Genomic DNA, 20,475 nt, shown 5'->3' with positions numbered 1-20,475 from the left:
TTTTTATGAAATTATTTTTTGTTTGGATTGGGTGTTATTGCAAATGATTGAGAATATCCGTTGGAGTTTATATCTCACATTTGAGATAATTTGGTGAAGATTCGAGGTGGTTTTAGTTGAAATTTCAGATTGAAACTCAAAAAAGAAGACATGAACAAATTGTATATATTTTGTATGTCGAATGTAGAAATGGTATACAAAATATCTACAACTTACATAATTGTATATAAGTTGTATATAAATTGTATGTAAATTGTAATTTTTGACCGGATACTGTACAAAAAATGTGTATTTATATTGTAGATAAATTGTAGATTTTGATCGGATTTGTATATATTTTATAAAAATACTTTTGTTACTTTCTGTAAATATAAAAACTTAGACAAAATTGAATAAATAAATTTAAAATCTTATATATATACGAAAAAGCCCCTAGCGAAGGGATTTTTAAGAAACAAGAGACAGTGAATAGTCCTTTTCAGGTTCACGAAATGTTGGGTGTACGTTCACTCATAATGTACTTTAACTAGTACTATTTCTGGTCTTGTCGATTTGATACAGACCAATACCTAAATATAATTAATGGCAAAGCGATACCTACTTAACTTTATTGAAATAAATAAATACAGCCGAGAAAATCTTTAAAAAGGAAAGAAAGAAAAACGATAGTAGTCTTAGCAAGATCTTTTTGGTAAAGAATAAATGTAAATAATGACTTCATATTCAAATTTGAACTAGATTAAATGTCTCTGTATCTTGTTTAGTGTTAATTTTAATTTCAAATTCACTTTCATATTAGAACCACAATTAACATTATTTAAGTACTCTCTCCGTCAATTTTTACTTGTTCATATTTGATTAGGAACACCTCTTAAGAAATAATTAATAAAATAATAATTTAACTATACCACCCTTAATTAGAATATTAGAAAATAAATTCAAAATGATTAGTAGTATTTAATAATAATGGTAAATTAAATAAAAAAGGTAAAATTATCTCTTAATTTTCAAAACTGAACAAGTAAAATTGATTATCTCTTTTTAGTATAGTAGACAAGTAAAATAGATAGAAGTAGTATCTAAATTATTTACATTGGTAAAAGGATATTTTTGGCAATAGTGAAAATTGATGCATGGTTTAATAGGAATTATTATTTCACCATAACTTAGATTTATTTCAGCATTCAATATACTCAATATAATGATAACCTCATAATTAAGAACACACTTACAAATCCGTTACTGAATCAAGCCAATCTCACCCAAATTCTTGAGTCAAACTTATCTCTTGGTCTAAAATCTTAAATGAAGAAAGTAAATGCAATTTTATTACTACCAATCTTCTCTTCAATTTAGAAAAATAATTTTGCTCCATAATTTTGTAATGTTTGATGAAAATTTTAAAAAAATGAGACAAGAGATATAAATAATAGGCTATCTTCTCCATTTCAATTTACATAATACTAGTATTTCCTTAGTAGTTCGTTAAAAAAAATAGTACTATATTTTTATATTTAAAAATAATTTAACTTTATAGTTAAACTTTTACGACATATTTAAAAATATAAAACCAAAAATAACTTTATTTTAAAATTTCGTATTCAATCAAATTATATCATATAAAACCAGAAATAACAAGTAAAGTCAGACCTCTCTATAATAAATATCCTCTATAATAACATTTTACTATAACAATTATTTTTTTAAATAATTTATCGTGTTATGTTATATTATATGTTCTGTATAACAACAGTCACTATAATATCCAAAAAAGAAATCAAACAAATTATACTCCATCCGTCTCATATTATCTGTTATGATTCTATCGTACACGCCCCTTAAGAAAAATTAATTAAGATAGAATTTTGACTACTTTACCCTTATTTGTGTCTTAATATTTAATCTTTTCTTCATTGGTATTTGAACAAAGTTAGGTATTTGTAGTATTTAAGGATAATTATTATTAAGGATAAAAAAGAAAAAAAATAATTAATTTTGTCTTAAACTTTTAAAGTGATAAATAATTTGAAATAATTATTTTTAATAATCACGACTGTTAAAATGAGACGTATGGAGTATTATTTTAGAGAGATTTGACTATACAAGATAAGCACGGTATCATTTCAATGTGCAAACGTAAAAGGAAAGAAAATAAAATTAAAAAACAAGCAAAAAATCAACATCCTCGTGTTGCCAACTTGCCATCCAAAAAAAAAAATTAGCTTTATTGGTAACAATAATAGAGTTTACAACTATATGCCTTAAAAAGAAAGAGAGAGGAAAGAGATCAATCTCTCTCTCTTAAGTCTCTTCTCACCCACTATTTCTCCCTAATATCTCTCTCAGTCAACCAATTCAAACCAACTCAAAGCCAAAGAACCAAACTAAGTTTCATTTTTTCTTCAATTCTAAAAATTTTCTAAGTTTTTTCTTTGTTGAAAGAAATGAATATGATTGAGGATTTGGATTCAACAGCTTGTTTTATGGTTGATGATGATATTTTGAACTTCTCTTTGGATGAAGAGAAACACCCTTCTATTTCTTCTTCTTCTTTTTCTTCTTTGGATTCTTCAAACAACATTAGCTTTCTCCCGGATGATCATAGCCGTTCATTTCATGTAAGTCATTGATTGATATTTCCACCCGTTTCACTTTGTTTGTCTAGTTTAATTTGACATAAAGTTTTGAAAGAAATTTTTTAAGGGGAGCGATAAGATAACGGTAAAGTTGTCTCTGTGACCTGTAGGTCACGAGTTCGAATTGTTGAAACAACCACTAATATTTGCATTAAGATAGGTCGTCTATGTCGTACACTTTGGGATGCGGTTCTTCTCATACCCTTCATGAACGATAGATGTTTTATGTACCGAGCTGACCCTTCTTTTAAATTTTTTTTAGAGGAACTTATAAAATTTGTGATTTTAAATATGCTATAATATTTATTTGGCTATATAGTATATACGACATTTGAAACTTGTGTTATTAAAGCTTTTCGTTAAGAAAATAATGTAACATATCGTTTTTTTTTTTGTGTGAACTAATAAAAGAAATTGCTCAAACAAAATGGAACGCTACAATTTTCCGGCGGAGGGAACAAGATACCCTCTGACAAAAGTGGAGGCGTTCAAGAATTTCTGTATTTGGACTATTTTACCCTTCAAAACCCTAAGAAAATTCCATTCAGATAAGAAAATAGTAGTTTTTGCAATTTTCTTTGCTAAGAAATGATAGGGGCACTTTTGGAAATTAAATTTGAGGGTATTTTTGGACTTAAAAATATGGCCGACATATCTTTATGATTGGTACTTTGGTTATCACGAGGCACTGAGCTGTACGAATAATACGACGTATCTGACTTCCACTTGCATTCTATAAATATAAAAAGACATTTTGGTCCCTATATACAAATAATTGACTTTTTCTTATTCAACATTAGCCCTACAAAATATTATATTCCCTCCTAAATATTTTATTTATCTTTAATATCATGTCATTATAGTTAAATAAATATCATCGTATGTTTTAAATCACAAATTCTAAATTTATTTATTCTTTTCAAATTTCGAGCCAATCAAACATCATATGAATTGAAATATCATAGTATTAACAGTGCATATTGCAGGAATCTGTAGAGGAAGAATTGGAATGGCTTTCAAATAAAGATGCATTTCCAGCAGTAGAGTTTGATATATTCTCCGAAAATATCCCGAATGTCATATTTGATCACCACAGCCCAGTTTCAGTATTGGAAAACAGTAGCAGTAGCAGCGCTAACAATAACAGTTGCAATTTAAACGACAAGGAAAACGCGTTTATGATTGGCTGTAGCAGCCTACAAGTTCCTGTTAACTACCCCGTGCGTGCACGGGGTAAGAGAAGGCGAAGAATTAGCTTCGCTGACTTGACAAATGAGCGTTGCGTATGGGGAAGAAAATTGAAATTCAAGAATAATAAGCAAGAATGGGAATTGCTCTCATTACCAATGACGAAAGCTAGAAGAGCTAGCATTGGTAGGAGATGTCAGCATTGTGGGGTCGATAAGACCCCACAATGGCGTGCAGGTCCTATGGGACCTAAGACGCTCTGCAACGCTTGTGGGGTCCGGTATAAGTCTGGAAGGTTGTTACCTGAGTATCGCCCCGCGAATAGTCCTACTTTTTCAGCTGATTTACATTCAAATTCTCATAGGAAAGTTTTGGAGATGAGGAAGCAGAGGATTGGAATATAGGAGGATTACTACATGAAGTATGTTGATATATAGGGCAGGTTAATTAGTGTTGAGTCTATAGCATATTTTCTTGACCTTTTTTTTCTTTTAGCATAATTAATATGGAGTCTAGGTTTGTTGTTATGGCTAGAAGGTTACTGAACCATATTATTTGTTTTCATTTCCATCAAATTCACTAGGGAATTTTCAAGTTTCAAGCAATACTTTTTGCTTCTTCATTTGCATGGTTTTGGAAATGATGAAATTTTGTGTATTGAGACGAAGAAATCTGCTTTGACTAGTTGATGGAGAGTTACTACCAATAAGATGTTTTGACGGTCGGGGAAGCTAGTTGTCTCAGTGTGATCTATAGGTCACGGGTTCGAGCAACAATGCTTGCGTTAGGGTAGATTGTCTGCATCATAACCTTTGGGTTACGCCCCTTTCCCGGATCGTGTATGAATACGGAATGCCTGCCCTTTTGACGGTTGGGGAAGTTGCAGTTTGCTCTGATAGAAGTGTTTACACTTGTCCTAATTCTTACAGGTGTTTGATCAACTTTACCTTTTCTGGAGAGTGTCTACCTGATGTACTTCTTGTTGAAGTTTTCTTTTTGTTTTCTTGTACTGCAATGTACATTTTGTTGGCTAGACCTAAAAATACTAATGGAAGTTATATGGCAAAGTTCTCAATTTAGTACATGGCTGAAATTGATATTTCAACCATTGGATGCTGGATATTCTCATTATTGCATCCATGCTGTGAAGATTTTCAAAATTTGAAATTGTTTATGGCTAATCTCAGTCTTCAACTTAAGGAATTCTATAGACGGTTCTTAAGAATTACTCAATCCCTTCACTTTAACTTGTCCACTATACTAAAAATATTTTTCCACTTTTACTTATCCATTTTAGCAAATCAAGAGAAATACAATCTTTTTTCATATTTTACCCTTTATCATTAACTACTAATTCCTCAAATTAATTCAAGACTTTTTGAAATGCTATCATTATTATGGATAAAATTGTAAAATACACACTTCGTTTATTTTTTCTTAAAGGGAGTGCAAAATCAAAAATAAACAACTAAAATTGAACAGAAAGAGAGTACTAACGTGTTGAGACTGGTCCTCATCTCTCCTTGTTTTATAGATTGGGATTACCAAGGGATTTGGAGATGGATAAGATCGTCCACCTTAACTAGGTTTTAAGTTCGAGTCATAAGAGTGGAGAAAGATAGGGTACACTTCCCCTTAATAAGTTCTACACAACGCAAATCTGAATTAATCAGTGAAAGCAACATAAAAAAGAGGAAAGATTTGGAGGTTGGGAGTACAATCTTTTCAGCTGGTTGGTGTTCTCGTTCTAAGGGTGCTTTTTATGGCTAGCTTCCACGGTATAGCAGAAGCAACAATACAAACTAACAGATGTTACACATGATTACTATGATCATTGATTTTGTGCACATTTTAGAGGTCAGAAGTCAGAACCAGGTCAACCTCGGAAAAAGATGCAGAGCCCAGAGGTGTAGTTTACATATAAATTGGTCTCTCATAATTTCATATGAAAAGAAAAACAGGAAGAAAATGGGAAGGAAACAACTACATCACTTGACTTTTTTGGTCAGTGCTTACATTTCAACTGGTGAAAACGTCAAAACTAACTCAAACCACATATCGGTAAGTAATATAACGGCCTGCAGTCTCACTTGGTCTGATAATCTTCACGACTTGGCCCCGTTTTAGCCCATAATATCTAGCAATAGGATCCGTTATCTGAATTCGAGGAAGCTGTTTTAACAGAAGAAATGATTAGGCATTCGATTAGATAGAAAGATGCAATAGTAATCAACCACGATTATCCAAATAGCACAAGTCAAAAGTGGCAGCGCTAACCAAGATGACAGGAACAAAACAATCCGCCAAATGGTAGAAGCATAAGAGAACTAGGCCATGACAGCAATAATCAATGCATGCTGGTAGTTTTTTCATCAAAGCTACTCAATTAACAAACATTAGGTTCATCAAAGCATAACTCAATATGGAAACTGAATTGTTCAAGCCGTAGATACTTTTGGGCAAGCCTCCCAGCTGGACCCTAGTTCCTTAAAAAAATTCCCCTCAGCCAAAACCCAAGTCATAATAGAAGTTAAGCTATAGAAATGTATTAACATAGACGAATAGCTATTCGACACAAGGGTTCAAATGATCTTTCACACAAAATAGGACGCAAAAAAAAAATTGGTTAATTTCTAGACTATTAAGGGAGATCACGACAATTTTGGCTTTAACACTATAAGGAAGCATGCTGCTTTATCTTCTTCCTTTCTCTATCTTCGATTTCATTCACAATAGGTTGAAGGGAATACAAAGCCATCGCATTAATTCTTTCACTCTTAACCACACTAGCAGTAAAAGATTCTGCCTTCAAAATTATGAAGGCACCATGTGTCTCCTGGTTTTTAATGTATTATATGAGGTCAAAAGTTTAACAAGTGCAATAATGTTATCAACACGAACCTGTGTTTCTTTCACAGTATATCGTTCCAACAAGGTCTTCTTTTCTTCAGGAGTAAGTGGCTGGTGCTCCGGAACTAGAACATGATTTTTTATGTTTACCAACAGCTCTGCTTCCTGAAACATTAAGCACATAGCACGATGATTAGGGACCAATTTTCACTATCTAAATGGATAATTATCAATCACATAAAGCAACTAAAGGTGCAAAATGCAAGCTCCCCGATTACCAAGTCAAACAAAGAACAAAAATGTCGCCCCTCCGGCCCTCCCACACCACAAAAATGAATAAGGAGGAATACCAAATAATCCTTCATATGAGTGAAAATGCCAGTAGAATCACTCGGTCAAAACCCAAAGAAGATGAATTGATAAATTTCATATTTGTATAACCCCCCTATCAATATGCACATGGCTGCAAATCACAATAACCTCTGATTTTGATGATCCTACTACTTGAGATGTAGTGCCAGGTGCTCAAATGAACAATAGTTAGACCAAAATCCAAAAAACCAAATAGAAAAGATAACAAAAAAATGATCACAAAAGTAGAGTAAACTAAGCTCCTCAGCTATTTTATAACAATTTCAATCCTTCGCTCAAAGTAGTAAGGACAAAATATTTGTAGAAATAGTAAGTAGTCACCTGGAAAACCTCCAAATGGAATTTTGTAGATATTTCAGAAATGCAGGTACGAGCAAAGGGAGTCAAATTTTGTTGTACAACGAGAATTGCCTGGAAGACATCTTCTTTTTTCATGCGCTCCGTATAAGTTTTCATTGTCTTAACACCAACCTTTGCCTCCTCTGGAAAGAACACATATATCTGGATTCAATAAACCAAGAAAATGGCTGAGACATGGGTAGCAAATAATTTCGCTGAACAAATTATTCCAAGTGAAATGCAAGAAACTCAAATGTTGAAGTAGCTAAAAGCATCTGAAAATTTTTATGCTAAACACAGACCAAAACAGGTTCAAAGGACAAATTGTCATATCACATTACCCATCAACTGTTTCCTTAGTTACTATATTACAAAAGCATTTTTACAAGCAAAATTCTGTTGCTTTCATATTGAACATTTTCAATTCCTTTGGTACGGGGATTACAATGAAAAGTCGGGTAGGGAGGGAAAGGAAGATGCAGGAAAGCCTCTACCGAGATTGTAACTTTACACCTAAGTGATGCAAGGTAGAGTTGCAACTACAACTACAACTCCAATTCCCAACTTTGGTGTTCCTGGATTCTGAACTATATGCATATCGCTTTCCATTATTGAACTAAAAAATAAGGAGACATTCTTTCCCCTTTCTAGTTTCCTTTTTCTTCCTTATATCCACCGATGTTTTTTCTTTATGTTGTGAACAAGTCCAACACTGAACTCGTTGCTATATATATAGAAAATATGTCCAAATGGAGTGACATGGATAATGAGTATGATTACCACTGTCCCCACCTAGCTTGGTACTGAGGCATAGTTGTTATATCCTACAGAAGTACACTTCCTATTTTTTCTGATAACTGAGAAATCCCCTAGGGTAAAATGGTGCACGGTTCTAAAATTGGTGGGGGTAATAGGCTCGTCCCTCTACCCTTCTCCGATCACCACTTAAATACTAGACTTTTATCCTCGGCAAGATTCGAACATTTGACGTGCGCCTAAACCCACACATCACGTGTTGCAATCTTACCGCTAGACAAAAGCTCTGGGGTACAAAAATACACTTTTTATCTTTAAGTCTTTTATCTGTTTTGTAGATATGACGAGCTTTTTCTTCTTTTCATTCTCCTAGGTCTCAGAAAAAGTTTGATTCACGATCAGGATTTTTCCTTTTGCTTTGGAGAAGTCCAACTTTGATTTTTTTGAATGTCCTTCCCAATTACATTTATTATATTGGGGTCATTTATCCATAATTAACCTTTAATGTGTTTTCATTTTCTAATTGACAAACTTTTTTTCCTTCCCTTTTCTTCATGATAATGGACAACATTGTTTAACATAAAATATGTTTACTGCACTATGTGGTGGAAAGAAATAGCCATCTTTCTATGATATCCCCTTAACTTGTCTTCGGCAAGATAGTTTATCCAATGTCAAGAGCATCTATTACAACAATGACAAGATACTCTTAGACTTTATCAAAATGAAATCTTCAGTTATACAATGAAGTGACAGAGTATACTAACATACTAGTAGAAAAGGAGTAACTTAACCCATAAAACCTGGAAAAGAATCAATTCTTTTGCTGGATAAGTAAAACAAAACCCAAAAAGTTGATCTATTAAAGGAAAGATCAAAACCCTTAGACAAGAAAGGACTGCAAATAAACTGACAGTAAGCTTAGTTAAGATTGCCAACAACAACTAAGCCTCGGTCCCACTATTATTAAAATACCTTAGTTAAAAATTAGGCAAGAAAGGAAATTAAAAGAGCACAGACCAGCTCAGAACTATTGTTGCGCTTGGCTTTCTGAATAACAAGGTCATCTCTCTTCATATTCTCACCATACTTCTGAAGAAACTGATGTTTTGACATATTTATCTCAAACTCTCCAACAAGGTAACCCCTATCCGCCAACATTTCCATCAGTGTCCTACGAACTCTGAAAAGTCTCGAGAGCTCCTCTTCCGATAGAGTCATCTTTGCCCTACTAAATTCAAAAATTAAAAAAACAAGGCTATTGTTACCAGGAGTGGATGTACCTTTTAAGACATGGATTCGAACAAGTAGCTTAGGCCCCAGCCAGAGGCTGACCTATGCTATAAAAGGAGGGGTCACCGGCACAAGTAAAGTACGCCAAAAATTTCATGTATACATGTATGTCTTTAAGAAATAGTGCTATATTAATAGTGGACACCTTATATATAAAGCAGATTTTGGTCGAATTCAAAAGTGCACCCGTGACCTTCAAATCCTGGGTCCTCCTTTGGCCCCGACACTGTATATGTGTTAAGAAATCCAAAACCTAGTTAGTTACTAGCAATTGATGTCGCTCTCCTAGAATAAGAACCCTGCTCCTCTGAAATTTATAGCAAAATAAAATGATAGAACTACTAGTTAGAGATATACCTTGAACACAAAACACATCAGACAAGAATTTTGACACAATCAATATACATGTACAATCCACCCTTTAACAATCAGAAATTTTGACACAAAAGGTATTACTAATATTATAAAGTACAAATCACCCTATTACCATCACAACTTTGAGCTACTATCGTATGAGAAGCAAATAAAAAATACTATATTTAACTAGAAAAAACATATATTTAACAATAAAAAAATCGCAATAATCACAAGTAACAATGATATAAAGGTTGATGCATTCTTTGAGAAAGTAAAGCAAATAAATAAATATTGATGCAAAATCAGTAAAAAAAAATTGTTTACAATTAAAATTAGGGGTTAGGGTTTTGGTCGGAGCAAAAAAAAGTACATACAATTGATTCCGGAGCAAAGCGAAGTTTGTCGTCTAGATAGGAATATGGAAAAGCGAGGGAATAGCAGTAGAGGGTTGGGTATTTAAGGCAGAAAGCTGGCTTTAACTTATTTTTTGGGCTAAGGCCCTTACTTTCAAATGGGCCGTTATAGACCATCTGATTTGGGGCCCAGTACGTTTTGAGGAATGAAATTTTTACATTCATATACACTATTTAAAACTTTATTACCCTCCCTACTCAAGTTTTAATCTAATTACATAGTATATACAAAATTACCAATTATGTACATTTTTAGGCATTTAATGATAATAATTAAATCCTAAAATCACTCTAACGTTTATATCACACCCACCCCACATTTCTCTCTCCACACACCCCCACGTATCTTCAGTATCTCCCTCCATTAACGCATGTTTTCACTCTTCTTCAAAAATTCCTCAACATCTTTTCACTCTTCTTAAAAAATCCCTCTCTATTTTTATAGATTCAAGTTCTTAATACTCTACCACACACCTCCATTAATGCTTATTGCTTGCTTAACTTTCAATGAAAAAGAAAACACTTTCGAAGATCAGCCCTAATTCCAGTAAGAGAGCAGCAATTCCACCATTGATAGCCATTAATAAGCTTTGAAGCTTTGAATTCGAATTTGGATTTTCAAAAACCATTATTTGTTTGGATTGGGTGTGGTTGCAAACAATTGGGAATATTGTTTGGAGTTTATATCTCAATCTTGAGGGTGTTTTGATGAAGATTAGATTTGATTTTGGCTGAATTTCAGACTGAAGAAGAAGAAGAAGACATGACATACATTATACTTACGAAATTGTAGTAAAATTATAATAAAATTATATTTTGTTGTTTATATATATATATATATATATATATATATATATATAAATATTATATGAAAAATGAATAATATTGTATAAAAATTATATTTAATTGGTATAATATTGTAGTTGTATATAACTGGGGTAGAAATAATGTATGAAAGTTATAGATAAGTTGTTGATAAGTTGTATAATATATAATTAGTTGTGTGAAATTTGTTTTGACTATATATAAATGAGATATAAAATATACAAAAGACATAATATATAAAATTTGTATATTTAAGTGGTATGATATTGTAGTTGTATATAACTGGGTAGAAATAATGTATGAAAGTTGTAGATAAATTAGATGAGATGTAATATAACTGCGAATCTGAACCCATAAAGTTCAAATCCTGAATCCACTTCTGACTGCCAAACACGTTTCGATGGTATATTACGGCAAAAAAAAAAATCAACATTTTAACAAATAAAGGGGGAATTGTAAAAAAAAATTATTCCTTCTGTCAGTCCACCAAAACATAAAATATAGAAAAAGAAACGAAAGGCAAAAGGAAGAAATAAGCTATTATAGGATTTGTATAGATAAGAGACTGTGAAGGATTTTTGCCACTCTTCGTTTACAGATCGTAAAGCATCAAATCTTATGATGGACAAGTTTAAATTTGGTGCACCATAATTGATTCCGACATCTAGGGAACTAATTGAAAACATATGAAGCTTAGATTTTCGAATTTCTTTTAATGATAGTCAACTGAGTGCTTTGTGTGTAAAGATAGATGAATTGGATGGAGGAAAAATTAGGAAGTTTGTGAGGGATATTTTTATTTTACCAAAATTGGAAACTAAAATCAAGGGATACAGTAGTTAGCTTAAATTACGGCAAGGGTGGAAGATTCGGAGAGAAAAGGGGAAAGAGGAGAGAGAAAAGGAGAATGGTGCAACTAAATCCCTTGATTGAAGGCACTAATAATGGATTGAGAGCCTTTTAAAGTAGAATGTATATATTTTGTAGATAAAACTTGTTTAGGTCGGGTAATTAACTAAACGTGGACATTTTTGATAATAAAGTTTCAAATAGTGTATAGGAACGAAAAAATCCCTCGAGGAATTAACCCAAATAGCCGCCCACCTAATCTCTTAAATTAAAAATAGCAGGAAAATATATAATATACATAGAATTCAAGTATCATATATGTAATTGTATATAATTTATGTATACTTTATGTATACCGGCTAGAAAAAGTAAACAGTGAATCTAACCGGCTAATTGTGTAACAATCCCTACTTTTTTGGCCTGAAAATACAGAATAGGACAAAATAAGGGTGGTCTTTAACTTTTGGCCTTTAAGATAGGTTACCTGACCGTGGGTAAACCTTCTAGGTCAAAGCTAGAGAATTAGTAATAGAGAGTTGGGTATTTAAGGAAGAAAGCTGAATTTAATTTTATTTTTTGGCTAAAAGGCCCTCATTTCAAATGGGCCACCATAGACTCCATTTTTTTGGGGCCAAATGGGGAACAATACATTTTTTTTTTTGAAAGTGATAGAAATAGGACTATAATGACGGTCTTTAGCTTTTAGGCTTTGAGATAGGTTACCTAAACATTGGTAAATCTTCAAGGTCAAAGTGAGTAGGGATCTTTACACAAATAGCCGGTCATATTAATTATTTACTTTTTTTAGCCATATACATAGATTATACATAAATAAATTATGCATATAATATACATTCACTGGCTATTTTTAGTTTAGGTTGTAGGATAGGCGGCTATTTGGGTTAATTTTTCAAGCGAGTATTAGTAGTGAAGGGCTGGGTATTTAAGGAAGAAAACTGACATTAACTTATTTGTTTGGGCTAAAGCCTTTATTTTCAAATGGGCCACTATAGATTCCATTTGTTTTGGGGCAACATGGGGCCCAATATTTTTCTTGTTTCTGAAAATGATAGAAATATAACACTATGAGGGTGATCTTTAACTTTTGGCCTTTGAGGTAGGTTACTCTACCATGAGTAAACCTTCAACGTCAAAGCGAGCGAATTAGTAGTAGAGGTTGGGTATTTAAGGAAGAAAGCTAGTTAACTTTTTTTGGGCTAATAGCCTGTTTGGCCAAGCTTTTTTTTGGGGCAAAAAGTATTTTTTTTAGCCAAAAGTGCTTTTGGCCAAAAATTGAGATGTTTGACCAAACTTTCAGAAGGAAAAAAGTGCTTTTGAGGAGAAAAATAAACGGATTTTGAGAAGCAGAAAAATGTAGTTTCTTTCCAAAAATACTTTTCTAAGAAGCACTTTTGAGAAAAATACACTTAGAAATAATTTTCAAAAGCTTGGCCAAACACTAATTACTGCTCAAAAGTATTTTTCAAATTAATTAACCAAACACAAACCGATTCTCACCAAAATATTTTTTGAAAAGTACTTTTGAAAAAAAAAAATACTTCTCAAAATAAGCAGAATTTAAAACCTTGGCCAAACAGAATATAAGAACCTTACTTTCAAATGGGCCCACTATAGACTTCATTTGATTTGGGACTAAATGGGCCCAATTGTTTTTAAATGACAGAAATATGACACTTTAAGGATGGTCTTTAACTTTTGGCCTTTGGGGCAGGTAACCACCTGCCCATGGGACCACTTTCAATGTCATTTGTGACATTAATTTTTTTTTAATGTTATATATTTTATCGCTCGACCAAAAATATTTATTATTCCTAGCTTTTATATATATATATATACTAATTATGTGTATTTTACACACTATTGACGCCGCCTAAGTTCCATTTGCATTGTGTTTGAATGGTGATGAGTCGCCCAATACTCCATTAATATATATATACTAATTATGTGTATTTTACACACTATTGACGCCGCCCAAGTTCCATTTGCATTGTGTTTGAATGGTGATGAGTCGCCCAATACTCCATTAATTGTCTTAAGTTCATTTTTATATGATGGGATTAAGGATTCGCCCGATGGATTTAAGTCGTCAAATGTAAGTCAAAGCCCTTAACTTTTGGATCAAAGATGGCTAATGATACTGCTAGCAAATTAAACCTAGTTCTGGTAAAATAATCCGTGAGCTGTTACTATTGGAATTAATGCGCTACCATCTATATATACTATCTTGTTTGGTCTTATAAATTACGTGCCAAAGGGAAGAAGGTGATTATATTAATCTTAAATAAATCGGGCAATGAATAAATTAAAGAGAAGATCAAATTCTAGAAGAAACATGTAATTCTTCTTTCTTGTAAAACGAACTTATAGAATAATTTATACTTGTAAAATCAATATTATACAAATGAGTTCAAATCCTGACTCCGTCTCCGACTTTTATATCTTGTGTTCGTCTCTAATCATATCTTGCGGTCCCATCCATCAATCAACTTCCAATGAACTTTATTCCAACTGCGATAAAAACCATCTTTTTTAACCAATCAATAGATATTATGATAGCCTTTGTCTCTTTTTGGTTCAAATGCATCAATAGAAGTGAATTGCAAACCCCATATGGGCTATGGCTACACAATAATATGTATTTTTCACTTTATATGCTTTAAATGAAAAATCTTGGCCTGGTTGAAGAGCTTGTGAAATCACAGGGAATCCGCCTGCTTTGCAATTAATTTGGACTGATTCTGTCCCATTAACTAATTTGCTAATAAAATGAACAGTTGGTGTTTTGTGTGCAAAAGAAGATGAGAATTGAGACAAGATAAAACACACAACAAAAATGATAATCAAGAAAATTGAAGCCATTCTTTGTATGAAGGTTTGTTATAATTTATTTGTTTTGCCTTCACAACTATCCTATTTATAGTTGGAATAATGAGTTTTTTAGGAAAAATAATATTTAAGAAGACCTAAACATTTCTGAGACTTGGTAGTTTGGTAAGACTTCGTTATCATATTTCCATATTCGATAAGTTGTTGAATTTAGTATTTTAAATTTAGCATGCGAAATCAATAATTTATTGAAATCTCTGCATGCAAAGATAGAATAAAATTGATGCTTCATTAATGATAATTATTTAGCATAAAATCATAAGCGATATTTTGCAAAACCAACAATCTCAACAATAATTCAACGTAAACTAAAAAATGTACAACTTACGTCACTACAAGAAATAGAGTTTTTTGTGGCGACTCCTAACGTCTCAGAAAGTAAGCATTATATAATAAACTAATTTGATATTTTAGGGATAAATTTGGCTCTTATAATATTTGTCTATGTGACTCCATCGTGACATACGCTAGAGCTAAGTTGGACAGAAATTAGATCAGACATAATTAACGATACGATGTTTTTACATACCGAAATAAAAATTAAGAGCAAATGTAAGACAAATCGAATACTTCATCGATAAATTTAAGCCTTTTCCCTTATAAAACCAATATCAAATAACAATTTTCAAGAAACAACATAAGGGGCAAGTTATTCAGACTCCCACTCTACAATCAACTTCCAATCAATTTTATTCCAACTAAGATAAAAACCATCTTCTTTTATCCACCAATAAATAATAGAATGGCCTTTATCTCTTGTTGGTTCAAATGCATCAAATGCAGCAATATATCTACCCCAAGAAGCTTCACAATTATATTTACCCTTCACATTAGTTGTAAATTGAAAATCTTGGCCTGATTTAAGAGTTAAATCAGCACTAAGTGCACCATTTACTTGGCATTTAATTTGGACTGGGTTTGTACCATTATCCAATTTGCTAATTAAGTGAACAGTTTGTGGGGTTTCTGCAATAGAAGATGAGAAGGTGAAAAACAAAGCAAGAATGAGAATCAAGAAAGAGTTGGTAATTTTGGAAGACATATCTCCAAGAATATTTAATTTGTTATATAGTATATATATATATATTTTGCTTTCAATGTTCTCCTTTTTATAGTTTTGAATTCTAGAGTTTGTTACATGACTTAATTGCAAGTTGAGAGTTGGATTTAATGTAATCTAATTATCTAAAATCAGATTTTAGGAGATGAATTTCTTCAAATGTAGTAACATCTTGATAAGATTTGAGGAATAGAATTTTTGAAAAGATTTGAATACATGTAAAACTACGGTCAGGGGCGGATGCACGTGGAACGAAGCAGTGCCATATATGCGATACCGCTTCGTCCAAAACTTTTACGAGATATATATAGTAATATTGTATGAAAATAATAAGGTAAAGGAAATGACACCCCTTAACATATATTGTTGTTTGACATACCGGTTAAGTTCCTAATTTCGCTCTAGGATGATAGAATTTCAAACCTCAGCTAGGTTATTATTTTTGGCAAATATTTGAAAGAGCCTCTATTGTTAAAAATTGTAGATAAGTAAAATTGAACTCATAACTTCTTCCGGAGTAGATCTACACTAAAAAAAAAGAAGAACACCAGACATGAAAACAAATATCTCAAGACACTTATTGAAACCTTCTAAAACTAAAAAGAGTCGACGAACTCTTTTAGTCCTCTATTTCCGTTTTTGGACTATAAGACTCTTAGCTTCTAGCGCGTGACTCAACAAAACCGATGGACTAAGTCTATTTCTTATTAGGCAATATGATAATTAATATTATTTATTCTTCGCTCTTCTATAAATATTGATCGCTTACAAAAAAAAATCCTGCGTACCTGTGGTGGGTTGAAAAACTTACTTTAACAAATTTCCATTTTTTTTTTGTTTTATTTTTTCACCAAATGTTTTGCAAAATCTCAATGCGTAGACCTTTTTTTCTCTTCAATTTTCACTTCAATATGTCTTCCTAGGTAACATGGTACAATTTTTGGCATTACCGAATGGTATTATTTGAAGACATGTCGGTCATTTTATTTTGTCTCCCCCCCCCCCCCCCCCCCTTTTATAAATAAATCTGATTTTGTAGTCAATAACTCAAGAAATGATTTCAAAATCCGACAATAAAGGTGGTCTTTCTTTTCTCTTCCTATAAAACAATTTTTAAACAATAACTCTTAGAATAATTTAGTTAATTATTTAAAAAGAATTCGACAGATTTTCCACGGCCAGCCTTCAAAAAATCCAGTAGATATACGTTGGTAAAATATTCCTTCTATTATCAACGGCTAGCCGGAAAAATTATTTTCGGGATTATATCATGAGAATAAAAAGATGATCTTAACCACAAATCCGACAATAAATAGAGAGAAGATAAAAATCTAATAGGGGCAATTAATCTCAAAATAAAAAAAGGAGAGGATCGCCGTAAGCTGGCATCTAGCATAAAACTTAGAGCTTGTGTTGTTATTGTAATGACCCGGCCGGTCGTTTTGAGAGTAATAGTCCCGATCCCCTATTTATTGCTTCTCTCATATCTATTTCTACTATTGTGACTTGCCGGGAGGTTTCGTTTTGATTTTTGAAGTGTTTTGGGACACTTAGTCCTAAATGGAGGCTTAACTCTTAGGATTTGGACCGTAGTCGGAACTATGTGAAGACGACTCCGGAATAGAATTTCGTCGGTTCCGGTAGCTCCGTTGGGTGATTTTGGGCTTAGGGGCGTGTCCGGATTGTGTTTTGGAGGTCTGTAGCTTATTTAGATTTGAAATGACGAAAGTCGATTTTTTGGAGATTTGGACCGGTAGTGAAAATTTTGATATCGGGGTCGGATTCCAATTCTGGAAGTTAGGATAAGTCCGTAATGTCGAATATGACTTGTGTGCAAAATTTGGGGTCAATCGGACGTGATTTGGTTGGTTTCGGCATCGGTTGTCGAATTTGGAAATTTCAAGTTCTTTAGGTTTGAATCAGAGGATGATTTATGATTTTAGCGTTGTTTGATGTGGATTGAGGGCTCGACTAAGTTCGTGTGGTATTTTAGGATTGGTTGGTATGTTTGGTCGAGGTCCCGGGGGGCCTCGGGTGAGTTTTGGGTGCTTAACGGGGGAAAGCATGGACTTAGAAGAATTCTGAAGTTGTTGGTTCTGGTGTTTTCACACCTGCGGTGGGAAGTTCGCAGGTGCGGCGCCGCAGAAAGCGAGGCTAGGATCGCAAGTGTGCCTTTAGGTTGGGGAGTCAGTGGTCGCAGATGCGATGAGTGAGCCATAGGAGTGGAGCCACATCTGCGGAAGGGCAGTCGCAGATGCGGAGATGAGAATGACCCAAGGTTCTGCAGAAGCGGACGATTGAGCACAGAAGCGCATCCGCAGATGCAGACTTAGGCACGCAGGTGCGGGCTCTGGAGTTTAATGAAAACTCGCAGGTGCGGCGTCCTAGCCGCAGAAGTGGCACCGCATGTGCAATGATGAGTTCGCGGGAGCGGGTTCGCTGGGCAAAAAAGAGAGTTTCGAAGGCTTGATTCATTTCTCCATTTTTGAACTTGGGAGCTAAAAAATGGCGATTCTTCGAGGGATTTTCAGAAAGAGCTTTGGGGTAACGATTCCTAACTTATTTTTGGTTGTATTTCATTAATCCATAGTTGTTTTCTCTATTTAATATCGGATTTGGATTGAAAAGTTGGGAAAATTGGGGAAAAGTTCCCTAACCGAATTTTTAAGTTTTGATTGGAATTTAGACATCGAATTTAGATAATTTTGGTACGAGTGAACTAGTGAGTGAATGGGTGTTCGTATTTTATGACTTTTATCAGATTCCGATACGTGGGCCCGGGTCGACTTTTTAGGGCGAATTTCGGATTTTTTGTTCAAATATTGATTTCATTAATTAGATGAGTCTTTATGGTTGTATTCATGGTATGCAATTATGTTTGGCTGGATTTGGGCCATTCGGAGTCGGATAATCGAGGAAAAGACATTCTTACGGATTGATTGAGCTTGACTCGAGGTAAGTGGCTTGTCTAACTTTGTGTGGGGAAAATCCACCTTAAGATTTGGAACTATTATGATATGTGAACGCCGTGTACGTGAGGTGACGAGTACGTACACGGGCTAGTTGTGGTAAAACCCGATTTTTCTTACTGAGCAACAATATGTTTTCCTTTTATTTTGAGTTATACCACTTTAATGAGTATTAATCTATTTTCATTCTTAATTGAGTTATTCCAATATGTGTAGCTATCATGTTTAGTCTAATACAGCATGTCTACGCGTCTTAATTGCTTATGTGAACTCTGTGCAGCATGCTTAGTAAGTTTCCTGCTTCTTCCTTGACCGGTACTTAGTCTAAATCGTAAGATTTTGTGATGTAGTTGTATTTCTATTGTTTGCGCTGCATATTTACTTTGGGACTACGGAACGATATTCCGGGAGATCCCCATGTACTGCATATTTACTTTGGGACTACGGAACGATATTCCGGGAGATCCCCCTGTCTTGCATATTTACTTTGGAACTATGGAACGGTATTCCGGGAGATCACCCTGTCTTGCATATTTACTTTGGGACTGCGGAACGGTATTCCGGGAGATCCCCCTGTCTTGCATATTTACTTTGGGACTATGGAACAGTATTCCACGAGATCGCCCCTGCACATTTACGTTTGGGACTACGAGACGGTATCTCGGGAGATCCCCTATTGTATTTCTGTGTATTGAGCTGTTACCTTCTATGAATTCTTTTTTGTTAAATTTCAGTCTTTATTTTACTGTGATATTTTATTCTTGCCTTGCTTTATTATCATATTCCAGTAGGGCCCGGACCTGACCTCGTCACTACTCTACCGAGGTTAGGCTTGGCACTTACTGGGTAACGATTATAGTATACTCATGCTACTCTTCTGCATATGTCTTTCGTGTGCAGATCTAGGTACTCCTTATCAGCCGCACTATCAGTGAGCCGGGATAGCTTTGGAGGCTTCAAGGTATATCTGCCGTATCCGCAGACCTCGGAGTCCCCTCTACTATTCCCCATGTCCATTATCTTCTGTATTTTCTTTTGATAGACTCTGATGTATAGAGACACTAGATTTTTTCTCCTGTAGTTTGTGATTCACGATGTTCCGGGTTTTGGGATTATTGTGTATTTTTGAATAGTTGGTTAAATTTATATTTTTATTTCATTATTCCGCAAAAATGCTAGGCTTACCTAGTTGTAGAGCCTAGGTGCCGTCACGATGTCACGCAGAGGGAAAATTGGGTCGTGACAAGTTGGTATCAGAGCTCTAGGTTCATAGGTGTCGTGAGTCACAAACCAATTTAGTAGAGTTTCGCGGATCGGTACAGAGACGTCTATACTTATCTTCGGGAGGCTATGGAACTGTTAGAAAAATTTTACTACTTTGATTCTCTGTCGTGCGACACGTACGACCACGTGGTGCAGCCAGAGCACCCGCACGAGCTGCTATAGAGGAGCCCCCAGTAGCTCCAGTTGGAGGGCAGACACATGAGATACCTGTTGCTGCACCAGCCCTCCAGGAGACTCTAGCCCAATTTCTGAGCATGTTAAGCACCTTAGCTCAGGCTGGATTGATTCCACTTGCTCCTGCCACATCTCAGGCCGGGGGAGGAGTACAGACTCCTATCACCGGTACCCCTGAGCAGCGAGTTCAGGTCGACCAGATT

At 34.1% G+C, this 20,475-nt stretch overlaps 3 protein-coding genes across 10 annotated transcripts; 1 reads left to right on the top strand and 2 right to left on the bottom strand.

Annotated features, from left to right (window-relative positions):
• The first annotated feature begins 2,263 nt into the window (after positions 1–2,263).
• On the top strand, positions 2,264–4,906 carry LOC104101165 (GATA transcription factor 1-like). Of its 2 annotated transcripts, none has more exons than XM_009608592.3 (2): positions 2,264–2,618; positions 3,623–4,906. In XM_009608592.3, exons 1-2 carry the CDS (start codon positions 2,445–2,447, stop codon positions 4,226–4,228), a joined length of 780 nt encoding a protein of 259 aa, XP_009606887.1. In that variant the 5' UTR covers positions 2,264–2,444; the 3' UTR covers positions 4,229–4,906. The 2 variants fall into 2 exon arrangements, with proteins under 2 accessions (XP_009606887.1, XP_009606886.1); XM_009608591.3 differs by having other exon boundaries at positions 2,310–2,618; positions 3,611–4,906.
• An 831-nt stretch (positions 4,907–5,737) lies between these two features.
• LOC104101166 (DNA-directed RNA polymerases II and IV subunit 5A) lies at positions 5,738–10,288 on the bottom strand. Of its 7 annotated transcripts, none has more exons than XM_009608596.4 (6): positions 10,166–10,288; positions 9,580–9,660; positions 9,162–9,372; positions 7,368–7,547; positions 6,726–6,839; positions 5,738–5,996 (listed from the first exon to the last, which is right to left on the bottom strand). In XM_009608596.4, the coding sequence occupies exons 3-6, from the start codon at positions 9,360–9,362 to the stop codon at positions 5,871–5,873; spliced, it is 621 nt and encodes a 206-aa protein (XP_009606891.1). In that variant the 5' UTR covers positions 9,363–9,372; positions 9,580–9,660; positions 10,166–10,288; the 3' UTR covers positions 5,738–5,870. The 7 variants fall into 7 exon arrangements, with proteins under 7 accessions (XP_009606891.1, XP_009606890.1, XP_070058060.1 ...); XM_009608595.4 differs by having other exon boundaries at positions 9,162–9,369; XM_070201959.1 differs by having other exon boundaries at positions 9,580–9,741; positions 10,166–10,266.
• A 5,146-nt stretch (positions 10,289–15,434) lies between these two features.
• LOC138891882 (uncharacterized) lies at positions 15,435–15,827 on the bottom strand. The gene has a single exon (XM_070175564.1). The coding sequence runs from the start codon at positions 15,825–15,827 to the stop codon at positions 15,435–15,437; it is 393 nt and encodes a 130-aa protein (XP_070031665.1).
• Between the last annotated feature and the right edge of the window lie 4,648 nt (positions 15,828–20,475).

Source organism: Nicotiana tomentosiformis, chromosome 5 (assembly GCF_000390325.3).
Source record: "Nicotiana tomentosiformis chromosome 5, ASM39032v3, whole genome shotgun sequence".
In the NCBI taxonomy this organism is placed as follows: domain Eukaryota; kingdom Viridiplantae; phylum Streptophyta; class Magnoliopsida; order Solanales; family Solanaceae; genus Nicotiana; species Nicotiana tomentosiformis.
The sequence above is the reverse complement of the archived record's forward strand: the minus strand, read 5'-3'. Positions and strand labels throughout refer to the sequence as shown.

Coding starts and splice junctions, on each gene's coding strand:
- LOC104101165 (XM_009608591.3), top strand. CDS start 2,445: ATGAATATGATTGAGGATTTGGATTCAACAGCTTGTTTTATGGTTGAT. Junction 2,619..3,610: donor ATCATAGCCGTTCATTTCAT/GTAAGTCATTGA, acceptor TAGTATTAACAG/TGCATATTGCAGGAATCTGT.
- LOC104101166 (XM_009608596.4), bottom strand. CDS start 9,362: ATGACTCTATCGGAAGAGGAGCTCTCGAGACTTTTCAGAGTTCGTAGG. Junction 7,548..9,161: donor GCAACAATAGTTCTGAGCTG/GTCTGTGCTCTT, acceptor TATTGAATCCAG/ATATATGTGTTCTTTCCAGA. Junction 5,997..6,725: donor ATACTGTGAAAGAAACACAG/GTTCGTGTTGAT, acceptor CTGTTAAAACAG/CTTCCTCGAATTCAGATAAC.
- LOC138891882 (XM_070175564.1), bottom strand. CDS start 15,827: ATGTCTTCCAAAATTACCAACTCTTTCTTGATTCTCATTCTTGCTTTG.